This window comes from Carcharodon carcharias, chromosome 10 (genome assembly GCF_017639515.1).
Source record: "Carcharodon carcharias isolate sCarCar2 chromosome 10, sCarCar2.pri, whole genome shotgun sequence".
NCBI lineage: Eukaryota > Metazoa > Chordata > Chondrichthyes > Lamniformes > Lamnidae > Carcharodon > Carcharodon carcharias.
The window spans coordinates 64,070,542-64,084,502 of record NC_054476.1 but is presented as its reverse complement, the minus strand read 5'-3'; the positions used below and the strand labels follow the sequence as shown (position 1 = coordinate 64,084,502).

Here is a 13,961-nt window from a genome sequence, read left to right as displayed (position 1 = left end):
CAGTGACAACAGGCTGTCTGCACCAAGCATTTCTGTGTGCATGCTCATCAGCCTTTTCCTGAACACAGCCCAATCAATGTCCCCATTAAAGTCCTGAAGCAGAACTCGCCTACCGCCTAGCCCTCCAGCAAGCTGGCACTCACACTGCCCTTTCTGCAGCCCATCTTAACTAGTGACTTACATCAGGCAGATGTAATCTATCGTATAAGTTATGTGCAGTGCCAGTATCTGAGCTGGTGGCTGTGAGTGGCAGATCGAGTGTCAATGCTTCTTCTTCAGACGTGTGCTGTTCCTCTGGGCCTTCATCCTGAGGCACCCTTGGCTTGCCAGGCAGAAGGTCTTAGGTATCTGAAAGCATAAATACACAAGGGGAGAACAGGGGTGGTTGCAATGTAAGAGCTGCACAGTTACATCATGTGCAATTTGTACTTCATACAAGAGTGTGGAATGAAGGTGATGTGGGATTTGCAAAATGCATGAGGCAGGAACATACCATCATCCTGGAGGGATTCAGCAACAACGATTATCTTGGACTCAATAATGGCCATGCCAATAATGCTGAGCACAATTTCCCCCAAGGGGCTCAGGAGATGCAGCTGTGCCTGTCCCTCATCAGGTCTTTTCCTCCTGTTATGTGCCACGTTGTCCTGTAAGAGAGAGAGGGAAGTGTCAGTGAGTGTGTTACAATGTGCTTAGATGATGTGCCTGTCACAGCTGAATAGCTGGAAATGTGCTGAAACTGTGAGGTGTGGGCGTGAGGCTTGCAGCAGAGGTAAGTGTGTGATGGTGAGATTTCATCTGAATGTTAGGCATGAGTCCTAATTGCTAGAAAATGCTGATGGGTGAGTGATGTAGATGTAGTGCATTGAGCAGGGTGTGAGATTGGTGGTGTGATTTGTATGATATGGCATTTAAAGATACATTCCTTTGAGGTCACCATATCCAGGTCCTCAGGGCCAGCCAACTGGCATTGACCTCCACAGCTAACTGCTACACTGTCTTTGCAGTGTTTATCTGCAGAAAGATCCTCCTTTCCACTTCTGTAGGAAGGCTCCACTGCTGTATCAGAGAACCTGGGAGCCCTCTCTCTGGCCTGCTATGCCATTGCTCAGATTTCTTCCACTCAGAGGGTGAGATGGGGCTTGAGTGGGGTATGGACACCTGCATGGAACAGTGAGGCCAAATGGCCTATTTCTGTGCTGCAAATTGTAAGCAATTATTCTAATATTCTTGTGACTTCCAGCACTCTCCCATCAAAGAGGTCCAAGCTGATTTATAAAGTGCAGGCTAGTTTCAATTGGTTCTAGTCTTGCACAAACCTGGGCCTCCTGCTAGGTGTTCAGCCATTCAGCTTGAAGTTTGTATTCTACCTCCATCACTTCCATTGGTTCAGGGATAATAGCACATTGTGATCCTCATGCCCACAAGCGGGCCTTATTGAATATTTTTTTCTCCTTAGTGAGGGCAGAAAATGAGGAATACAAGGGTAGGAGTTATTATTTCCCTGGGTTTTGGGAGCAACTTTGATGAACCGTGTGACGGGGCTTCTCTATGCCTGTTTGTCCTATGTTCCTATGTACCTGACCTGGGAGTGCTTGATGGGACAGATTAGAAACATAGAAATATAGAATATTTACAGCACAGAAGGAGGTCGTTTAGCCCTTTGTGGCTGCGCTGGCCGATAAAGATCTATCCTGCCTCATCCCACTTTCCAGCTCTTAGTCCAGGTTACAGCATATCAGATGCTTATCCAACTTCTTATTAAATACAATGAGGGGTTTTGCCCCTACCATCCTTTCAGGCAGTGAGTTCCAGACGCCACCACATTCTGGATGAAAAGAATTCTCCTCAACTCTCCTTTAATTGTTCTGCCAATCACTTTAAATCTTTAGAACTTTAAGCAGGCTGTTCACCATTATCTTCTCAAGGGCAATTAGGGATGGGGCAATAAATGCTGGCCTAGCCAGCAATGACCACATCCCATGAATGAATTTAATATAATACACCCTGGCTATTGACCTCTCTGCTAACATTAGTCCTTCCTATCCACTTTATTTAGCCCCCTCATAATTTTATGCACCTCATTTATATCTTACTCAGCTTCCTCTGTTCTAAAGAAAACAACCGTCGCCTATCCGATCTGTCCTCATAGTTAAAATTCTCCATTCCTGGCAACATCCTCATAAATTTCCAGACCCTCTCTAGTGAAATCACCATCCTTCTAGTAATGCAGTGACCAGAACTGTAACCAATACTCTAGCTATGGTCTAACTAGTATTTTATACAGTTCCAGCATAATCTCCCTGCTCTTATACTCTAGGTCTCATAAAGTAAAGTAAAGTTTCCTGTGCACCTTCTTAACCACCTCATCTATCAGTCCTACTACCTTCAGGATTTATGGACATGCACACTAAGGTCCCTCTGTTCCTCTACAACTTCTCAGTATTGTACCATTTACTGTGTTTTCCCTTGCTTTGTTTGCCCTCCCTAAATGCATTATCTCACACTTTTCCAGATTGAATTCCATTTGCCACTTTTCTGCCAATCCGACCAATCCATTGATATCTTTCAGCAATCTACCGCTTTCTATCTCACTATCAACCACAAAGCCAATTTCCATGTCATCTGCAAACTTCTTAATCATGTCCCTTACATTTTCATCTAAATCATTGATAAATACCATGAACAACAAGGGACCCCCACTGGTTTTCCAATCACAAATATAACCATCAGCCATCCTTTGCTTTCTTCTGTTGAGCCAATTTTGGGCCCAACTTGTCACTCTCCTTAGATCTCACAAGCTTTTAGTTTTCTGACCAGGCAGCCATGTAAGACTTTGTTAAAAGCCTTACTAAAATCCATATAGACTACATCAAACACTCTACCCTCATCAACCCTCCTTGTTACCTCCTCAAAAAATTAAATCAATTTAGTTAAACACAACCTTCCATATATCAAATCTTTGCTGACTGCCCTTGGTTAATCCAGACCTTCTAAATGATGATTTATACTGTCTCTTGGAATTTTTTCCAATAATTTTGCCTACCATCAAGATTCAGCTGACTGATCTGTAATAGCATGGGCTATCGCCTTTCTAAACATGATACAACATTAGCAGTTCTCTAGCCCTCCAACACCATGCCTTTAGCCAGAGAGACTTGCATTCTGGTCTGCTGGTTTATCCACTTTCCAGGATGCTAAATGCCTTAATATTTCCTCACTCACAATGTTTATCCCATCTAATATTTCACACCCCTCCTTTTGTATAATGTCTGCCTCATCCCTGTGTTTTGTGAAAACATATGCAAAGTATTCATTAAAAGCCATGCCCAAGTCATCCACCTCCTCTCACATGTCATCTTTTCGGTCTTTAATTGGTTCTACTCTTTCCTTAGTTACCCTCGAGCTCTTTATGTGTTTATATAACATCTTTGGGTTTTCCGTGATTTAACTTACCAATATTATTTTCATGTCTTCTCCTTGCTTTCATAATTTCCTTTGTAATTTTGAAATCATATGTCCAAGTATCCATCTGTACCCTCAGTTCATCTGCCTTATTCACTAGATATTTTGTATTGAAGTATATACCACTAATCAATAAACAGCTCCTTTGTTGTCTATTTTCTAGCCTTTGTTTCCAGAGCCTTCCATCTCACTTACTAATTTCCTGCTTTCTATTTCAAGCTTTGCTTCTCTCCCTACTGAATCTACAATCAGGTTGCCATCACACTGCTAAGCTAGTTTAAACCTTCCCCAACAGCACTGGCAAACCTTCCTGCCAAGATATTGGTCCTGACCCTGATGACTGCAAGCTGTTCAACTTGTACAGGTCCCACCTGCACCAGAACTGCTACCAATACCCCTTCCTACTCCACTACCTCTCCAGCCATGCACTTAGCCACACTAACCTCCCATTTCTGTACTCATTAGCACGTGGCATGCTGAGTATTCATTTGAGATCCAACTTTTTAATTTCTTTCCTAACTCCCTAAAATTTACTTACAAGACCTTATCCCTTTTTCTACCTATGTCATTGTACTAATATGCACCATAGACGCTAGCTGTTCACTCTCAGAAATGCCTGTCTGTTCCCCTATCACTATTGCTTTCCTGGCCATCCTCCTCCATGATTTCCCCCCTCCCATTCACCCCCACACAACCAAGCTACCCATGAGATGTGACCTTGGCTCTGGTTATATTTCCCAGAGGAACCACTGCCCTCACCAGTATTCAGAACTGAGTACTAGTTAGAGAAGGAGATACACTCAAAGGACTCTTGCAATACCTGCCTAGAACACCTTAACTGTCTGGCAGTCATTCATTCCTTCCCTGCCTTCATACTCGTAAGGTGTGGGGTGACCACCTCTAGATACATGCTATCCACATAGCAAAAGGAAGCTTTAACCTCTACTTAACTTGTGTTATACCTAATCTGGAACTGTTTGAAGGGAGATTTGGCTTAACATTCTCCTATATTTTACCTAACAGAAGCATTTAATGGAAAGGGGCCTTAACTCTATCTAGTGCAGATGTTGCGAGTTCTTAGATTGGGCAAAGACCTAATACACTTGAAGCATTATTGAGAAAAATGCTTGCTGCAAAGGATTTGGAAAATCTATCCTATATAACTACATTATACCTGAAGTAGGAGTGCTTGATGCTGACAATAATTTGAGAAGTCCCATTCCCCAGTACAAGCATGCATAAAATTCATAAAGGAAAACTCATTGCCAGGCAATGACCATTTTCAACAAGAGAGAATCTAATCATTCCGCTTGACGTTCAATGGCATTACCCTTGCTGAAACCCCCATCATCAACATCCTGGGGTTGCTATTGACCAGAAACTGAACTGGACTAGCTATATCAATACTGTGGCTACAAGAGCAGGTCAGAGGCTAGGAATCCTGCGGTGAGTAACTCACCTCCTGACTCCCCAAAGCTTTTTTGCCATCTACTAGGCACAAGTCAGGAATGTAATGAAGTATGGTCCACTTGCCTCGATGAGTGTAGCTCCAATAACATTCATGAAGCTCAGCACCATCCACTACCTTAAACATTTACTCCTTCTACTACTGGTGCACAGTAGTGATAGTGTGTACCATATACAACATGGACTGCAGCAACATGCCAAGGCTGCTTCAGCAACATCTTCCAAACCCACAACCTCTAACATTCAGATGGAGAAGGACAGCAGTCACACAAGAACATCACCACTTGCAAGTTCCTCTCCAAGACACACACCATCCAGACCCGGGACTTTATCACCTTTCATTCGTTGCCACTGCATCAAAATCCTGGAACTGCCTTCCTAACAGCACTGGAAGTATACCTACACCACAGGGACTTCAGTGGTTCAAGGAGATGGCTCATCATCACCTTTTCAAGGACAACTAGGGATAACAACAAATGCTGTCCCTGCCAGCAATGCTCATATCCCATGAACAAAGAAAAGAAACTAATTAAAATGGAGAATACACTCTCAATGACATAGTGTAATCTTTCCACTCACCACACATTCTGTGCTCACACACATACTCCCCCACATAGCAAGCTTGAACATATGGGGAACAGGTTCTCTGAAGCATGCAATTTGTACTATATAAATAATTCATTAAATTTCTTACATCTCAAAGCTACTACACATCTTCACCATCCCATCCCCCCAACCCCCAGCAATGATCTATACAAATACTCTACCTGACCAATCTGCAATCTTAGTACCAAGCTGTAGGTCTGATTTTAACAGACTTCAGAAACAGGATGTAAGCAGATGGCTGACAGCCAATGGCCCTAACATAATCTACAGCCACCCCATGGGAAATCTGAAAAAAATATTTAAACATGCTTTGGCTTGACATTCATTTTGTGCATTACATGTTCATCTCTTTTTTTTTGCTAAAAAACTAGCTTTCTGCATTTACCAGCGCATAATTTTCCTCTACGTTAAAATGAATGGGTAGAAAATCATGGGGTGGTAAGCACACAAGTGGGAAACCCCAGATACTGATTCCAGCACCTAACCCACAAGTAACCAGTTACAAATAAACTTTGACAGGGTGGGAGGAGTATTACAGTCTAGACGACCCCTATCCATATCCAAAGTGTGCAACTTCCAGTCAAGTAATCAGGAGCAAGAACTCTGAAAAGGGCACTGAAGAGGCCAACTGTAGCACCTTGACTGGTCTCCTATCAGCAGAGATCAGGGATGCAAAATTATCACCTCTCTAATCCATGTAATTTATTACCATAGCAGATTGTGTTTTCTGTACACTGTTTTTTTTAAAATAATTATTCCAAAATCATTGTTGTTAGTAAATTTTACTAGAAAATCTTCCAGTCGAGACAGGAACATGAACAGTTTCCAACATAGTTTGGAGTGAGATCTAAGTTTATATATTTTTGACTTTTTTGTTTGTTTTTTCATTTAGCACAATGAGGGGTGAGAAATTAAACAATTTTAGGCACATGTCAGCATCAAGCACTTGCAGGTCAGGTACAAAACAGTTAGTTGCAGAGGAAAGCTTCATCTGCACTGGCCTAACAACATATGTCAGACAGAGTTTAAGAAGAGCCTTCCTGCTGTACCAGGGCATTAGTTTCCATTTCCCAGATCAACCATCTGTGACTTTTCTGGAGGAGAATAATTATGAAGCAGAGCAAATAGGTGACATAAAGCCAAGGAGAATATTTGGGAAGCAATTCCCACTGTAAAATTACGCCCAGTGCAAATATAGGAAAGGAAAGAGAGAAATCAAAATATGAGTAATTGACTGAGGAGAAGAATAATTATACCAAGGCAAAAGAAACTTCTCCCAGATTAAATGGAAGGCAAATTTAGCAAATAGAAATGTAGCAATGGAACATATTTAAACAGAGGATGGAAAGTTGCAATTCAAGAGCACTTCAATAAAGGAAAAAGGAAAGTGCCTTGAGGACTGGGATTTCCTGGATGAACAGTGAAATTAGCTCAAATTAAATATTAAAAATAGCAAAAAAAGATTAGCACATTGGGCAAATTGTTCTTTTTGAAAAATCAATGGCAAATATAAAATGTATAGGAAACCTACAAAAGAGACATTAGAAAGACTAAAAATGAGCAAAGCAGTAATGCCGCATTAGTATGCAGAGAATAATCAAACCGAATACAGTAATAATAAAAAGGAGGCAAGCTTGACCTAGAGAGTTAGGGAATGGAAATACTCTGCCTCAGTTTTCACAAAGGACATGGATATTAGAATTGTAAAGCTGCCAGAGGTAGTGTAGGACAGTTAGTTATTAATCAAGAAATGGTAATAAAGAAGTTTCTCAAACTTTAAGGCAGACAAGCTTTCAGGGCCAACTGATTTATATTTGAGGATCCTGAAGGCAAGTTAGGAAAAAATATCAAAAGCATGATCAGTGCAGAAAAATGGAAAGAAAACTGAAATGTTTGCTATGAATGTATTATCAGTCTGAATGGGGAAGAGAAAATGAAGATGGAAACCAGAGAACATGTACCAGTAAAGAACAGGAAAAGAGATATAATGTTCCAAAATACTTTGGAAAGAAAATCTATGCCTGGGGACTGGAGGGTGGTAAACATGACACTTCTCTTCAAGAATAGAGAGAGGGATAAGCTAGGAAGTCTAGGTCAGTTAGTATCACTTCAGTCTGCAATATGGGATGACATTACTGAGTATTTACAAAAACATGAGCTAGACCAGATACTGAATTCTTAAAAGGAAAGTCATGCTTGACCAACCTAATACAATTTTTTGGAGAAATAAGAGTGAGGATAGATAAAGGAAATTTAGTGTATGTATTCAAAAAGCACTTGGCAAGGAATCAAATAAGATACCTTTGGCAAAGATACTTGCACTTAGAATTAAAAGGACATATATTTAACATAGATAAGTAATTAAAGGGAAAGGGTAGAGTGTGAGGGAATAGGAAGTTTCCCAAAATCAAACAATATGAGTAGTCCTCAGTAGGGGTCTCTGTTGGGCTGTCTTTATTTGGCTATCTAACTTCATACAAATTAGGAGCAGAAATAGGCCACTCAGCCCCTCGAGCCTGCTCTGCCATCTAACAAGATCATGGCTGATCTGATTGTAACTTCAACTCCACATTCCTACTGACCACCTACTTCCTCTTACCTTTCCTACACAAATTTATATTTAAAATCTTCATCGCATTTTTCTGTCATGTTTCACATTCTAGATTCCTACTTATCATGAAAAGTGTTTGCATAAACTTATTACACTGTAATTGCACTGTCCTGCCAGTGATGGTACTATAGTGCATCAGTTTTACATCTTCTAGCTGCTCAACCTATAGTGCAGAGGAATCCCTTTGCACCAATAAACTCAACAATTCTTTGCCCTCTATACCTCGCCACCTGAAGACTACACAAGGCCTTGACTCCCTGTGTGCTCCACAATCAAAGATAGGCTAGTGTATATGTTAATAACCTGGACTTAGGAATTGATTGGAAAATATTGAAATTTGTCATTGATACTAAATTGGGGATTCCAGCCAAGACTGATAATTGTTACTGCCATGCAGCATGGCAGACAGGAGGCAAATGCAATTCAATATGGTTAGTGTGAAGTCATATACTTTGGAAATAATAATGAAAGATAATACATCCTACATAGCACAATTTTAAATGGAGCTGATCAGCAAAAGAACCCTGTCATCAAGTGATGCAGGGCATTAAGGTAACAGTGCTAGAAGATAAGACCACAAAAAAGGCAAACAATTACCTTAGCTTTGTATCTAGTGCCATAGAATACAACTGCAAGGAGTATAAAACTATATAAGTTTGAACTTATATAAGGCCTTATATAAGTTGGAGTGTGCATTTCTGGGTACCTCACTAGAGGGAGGATGCAATGGGGAATTTGCAGTGTGCATTTAAAAGGAGGTTACCACGATGAGGAATTATAGTTAAGAAGAGAAATTTGTGGAGTGGCTGTTTTCATAAGATCTGGAAAAGTTAAGAAATGGCTTGACAGAGGGCTTCAGTATCAAAAGGTAAAGACAGATATTTCCATTGGGCTAAGGAAGATGGTGACAAAACAGCATAGATTTTAAGAATCGCAAAAAGCATTAAGGCAAAAAGTTAGAAAAATGTCTTTACATGGGAATAATGATGAATATGGTATTATCTGCCAAAAGCCATTCTTACAATCAAAGTCCATATTTTTTAAAGGAATTTAATAATTGCATGGAAAGGCTGGTATTAATGAATACAGGAAGTGAACAGGAGACTGATGTTTCAAGGTGGTGTCCCATGTGGAGAACACATCCAGGGTATGCTAGATGTCCAAATGCATTGTTTCTGTATTGTAAAGTTCTGTAATTTAATGATGTAGTGCTAAGTTACTGGCAGTCATGTGCTTTGGGCTCCATGCCCACCAGGATCTGGAGTGACTATTCTAAGCTCATTTTGATATAGATCCAAAATGAACAGAGGTGACTTTTATCCCACCAAACTGCTCGGACTTGAGCCAAGGTCCCAGGGGTGAAAGGGCAGTGACTAACCCACTGCATTGTCTAATTTCACTAACTGTATTGTATTAAAGAGACAGCGTTGGCAGGAAAGTGTTTGATGCAGAGGCGTAAATGTCTTGAAATGTCACATCACATGCATGATATTAGGACTAATACGATACGCTGTTCTCCACCTCACCCACCAACCAAATCAAATAAAAACTTGGCCTAACGTTTGCTTTTCAAGAAGATGAGATTTTCCTGATTACAATGAAGAATCAATTGCGGCATGTCAAAGAAAAAAAAACGTACATCTACCATGCCTAGAAGTTGTTTCCAATCACCCTCCACGCATATCATCATTCTCCTTAAAAAAAAACTCCCCCCCACCCCCGCCAATTGCCACCTATGCCTAACCTTGTCCTTGCGATTCGGCATTGAGGCAGTTTGGCTTCGTTCGGTTAGTAATGTGCAATTCGCTAACTTGCTATATATTGGTCCCCAGTCGATTATAAACTCATTCAAAAATGAGAACACCATGAAAACACAGTGATAATCAGTAAAGAGATCCGATTTAAACGCTCTTGCTTACTTTCCGAATATGGAATTAATTATAATAATTGATTCGGTTATTTCCATGCCTATTTTTGTTTATGTATTTGACATGAGGCCGTTCATTCCATGCTTTTATTCCTCACACTGAGGGAATTTGCTCTATCTACTATATTGTATATAATTTCAATTTACGAGTAGGAATATCGGCAACATTAAGCAAATCCAAGTAACTTCAATATAATGTCACTATTGGTGACGGTACATTTATGAAGGTCATTTGCCTTTATCCTGTCTCAACATCGAAGAACCCACACCATTTCAGCATAAAAACTCGAAGGAAGTATGAGAAGGCAGCCTAGATGGCAGATCCCATTCTTGAGCTGTACAATTTGTAAGAAAGGGCGTTAATCCACCAGATTCAAGGTCAATCTGCTCCTATCTCTGTTCGCGCATTGCATCAAACTAATGGGTTAATTCCGCAGCTTCAAGTCAAAGAATTTATCCTCCGTGACGGTCTGTCTGTCTATCTGTATTTCAGTATTCCTGCTGTTCATGTGTTGGTTTGTCGACTGTAAACATCCGTTTCCCTTCCCCACTGCAGAGATTTCAGGAAAATCGGACGTGGTGCCAGGTACCACCTGCTGGAGCATTGAGGAAGCACGCATTGCTTCCTGAAGCCCTCATCCAGCCCCAATGTTTTCTCTCTCTATGTATATATATCGCAGATCCTGGGATCCAGTCCGGAAAAATCACATGATTTGGTTTTGCTGCATATGAAAGGAATTGTTTCTTTGAAATAACGACGAAAGAAATTGCAATGGGTATCATGATAGACATTCCACTGTCTCTGGTGAATCGAGCACTAAAACACATGGGAGGGGGGGCGTGGTGAGAGGGCTGGGGAACGTGTACAATCCAACATGGAGCATGTAAACGTTCTCAGAATGATTTGAGATTTCTCACATATAGAAAGATAGTCTGTTTACTGCTACTTATCGGATTGTTTAAAATGCAGATTCCCGCCTTCTCTCTCCCCTACCCTTCATACATTCTCAATTTGTTTAGAAACCAGCACAACATTCCGATTTCGTTGAACATCACGTGTGCTAAGAGCCTGAATTACATGCGGTGCTCCAACACAGTTATTATGCAATAACGGAGACATTGCGAGTTAATATCGCCACTGATCTTGCCCCAAACAAGTGCATCGCCCCATCGAGAATCCGGTTCTTCATCTGAAACGGGTGATTTCAATCTTTGGGGCACGGAGACGTTTGAGATGAAGAGGATGCACCTATATAAAGGTGATTGGTCACAATGTACAATGTCACCATTCATCTATCAGTCTTTAAATAATCTACAAATCGATAGCTATCATTTTCTGAGGGCAGCGATAATAATGTATCACGGCATCTAGCCAGCAATATAGAAGAGGAAAAAGCTTTAAACCTCAACATCCATCTCAGCCGCTTTGTAGAGTGTATAAACATGGACTTGATACGAATATGTCATACTTTGCAGGATTACTGAGATATACATTTGCACTTAGAGATGTTTTGATTGTATTGATGTTAGCACTTTATGGTAACGTTGTTCGTGTTCATCTTGCTATTTCCAGCCTGAGTCTTTTTTTAACCAAAGAACAAAACATACACAGTGCCTAGAATCACTGGCTTCCTTCTGTAAGATGACCTACGGCTCATTTCTTTAAAGAATAAAACTGGGATCTGAGGTTAAAGTGGCGACTCTCAGATTCCTCTGCAGTCTGCTCCCGGGATGCACGCCTATGGAATATCAATCAGCCCCAATTTGAAACGCACTCCTGCTGTGCGCTACCTCAGTAGCTTTGATCAGAAGCACCAGTTCTCCGAAGTAAAGCGAGTCCCGCGTTACCATATATTTCCAGTTCCCAGAAAACCCTTCAAGTAACCCACCAATCTAATTGGCATTTCCAATTACTAATTTCCCTCCAAAAAAAAATGTTCCCTGGAAAACGGTCATCACAACCTCTCGGCAACGGACACCTAAGATTGTGAAGAAGGGCTTTGCGCCCACTTGAACTGCATCAATATCTGTCACCTCTACCCCCAGTATGTGCTGAACAAGTTTACATTTATTTATAGACACGCGATTTTACTACAACCACCAGTGGGCTTGTTCTAAGCCCCTTACAATTTGTAATCTTCTCATCTCAAATCGGAGATACAACACCTCAGTCTAGTATTCCTAGAATTCTGCAGTGAGTATGCATCCCCCAGGTACCCTCGGTCTAGTTCGCAGCATTCTATCCTCCTCCTCTCTACCTCCTCAAATGACTGTGTTTTGCAATTATGCTCCTTTCGATATTAAGTCAATTGGGACATGCCCTTTTGCATTCATTTTAATTGGATGCATTTCTACAATTGCTCCTCAATGCATTTGACCAAGTTCTTACGATGTAGGATCGTGTTTGAATGCTGTAGTACTCACGTGACGATTATTTGATAGATTTTTTCAAATGTATTTTTTCTTACCCGTGCATATTTAGAGGAATAAGGGTCTTCAAACAGAGCCCAAATGCGGCGTTGCCATTTCCTCCACCAGCCAGCTTTGGCCCCAGCTTCGGGGGAGCAGTCTCCCAGGGCGAGGCGCTTGGTGTCCAGTTCGTCCTCCGAGTCCCCGACCCCGTCGCCTCCGCCGTCACCGTCGCCGCTGTTGAGGTCGGGGGCCTCGAAGCTGTCCAGAGCTTCCTCGGCGTCTCGGTGCTGCCGGTAAGTCATCCAGCAGCAAGGCTCCACGTCCGTCTCATCGATGCCCCAGAAGGCGATCTCTTCCTCGTATAGGGGTCCGCACACATCGGCCGGGCAGTGCAGCTTGCCCGTGCGATAGTAGTTGAGGATGTGGGCGAAGACCCCCGGGTGACGATCGAAGAAGAACTCGTCCGCCTTGGGGTCGTAGTCGAAATTGGCGAAGGCGCCGGGCTCGGTGAGCCATGCCAGCCGAGTGCCGGGCAGGGTCTTCAGGGTGCTCCGGTACGTTTCGTGCCTAGTCCCTCCCACGTTTATCACGATGCGATCGTTGTCGTCGCCCTTGCCCATCTCCTCGATCAGACATGTCGCGGAGGGAGGTCGCTTTCCTGGGGTGCTGCCGCGGGAGGTGGAGACATGGACTGAGCTGATCATTCAACACCACGGACAGCGGCCAGGCATCCGTCCACTGGCCGCACTCACCGCCTGTTCCCAGCCCGGGTTAACCAGCAGCCAACACACACACACATACACACACACACCCCGCCGCCGCCGCCGCCGAGCTCACAGCTTCACTATCGATCCGTCATGTGTTGCATCTACATTGTTATGGTTTTTATTGGAGGCCGGCGGTGCTAGAAGGAGACAAGCGAGAGAAAGAAAAGGCAGCGCGCTAGAAGGAGGAGCTCAGCCCCCTCCGCCGCCAGCCAAGCTGCGCAGCCGCGAATTCAGCTCCCCCACCTCCACCCCGCCAGCTCTCCAAACACCATCCAAGGTCCCAGAGCCCGTGACAGCTGCCAGACACTAACACAGAGATATGTTCATACCTAAAAAACCAGAGCTGCCCATAGACAGAACTATTACATTAACGTTACATGCAACTGGGCCACATTATTTTTGAGGCCACATTTTTTTAAGAAACGCATTACATTTTAGGAGGACGGCAAGTATGATGGGAATCGGGAGTTTTTCTTAATTTGTCATGGAATGTGGCCATCGCTAATTACCCTTGAGCCACCTTCTTGAACTGCTGCAGTCCACATTGTGTAGGTACTCTCACTGTTTGGCTAGGGAGTTCCAGGGTTTTGACTGAACGATGGTGAAGGAATGGCAATATACTTCCAATTTTAGATAGTGTGCAGCTTGGAGGGGATCTTGCTGGCGGTTGGATTCCCATATGTGTCTGCTGCTCTAGTCCTTCCAG

At 42.5% G+C, this 13,961-nt stretch overlaps 1 protein-coding gene across 7 annotated transcripts in view; it reads right to left on the bottom strand.

The window, feature by feature from the left end:
- Positions 1 to 13,192, bottom strand: part of LOC121283320 (potassium voltage-gated channel subfamily C member 1-like) — a 118,877-nt gene extending 105,685 nt beyond the window's left edge. For all 7 annotated transcript variants that reach the window (XM_041197776.1, XM_041197778.1, XM_041197772.1 and 4 more), the window contains exon 1: positions 12,545 to 13,192. In XM_041197776.1, coding sequence (XP_041053710.1) covers positions 12,545 to 13,192 — 648 coding nt within the window. The remainder of the gene's footprint in view (positions 1 to 12,544) is intronic.
- Positions 13,193 to 13,961: the final 769 nt, after the last annotated feature.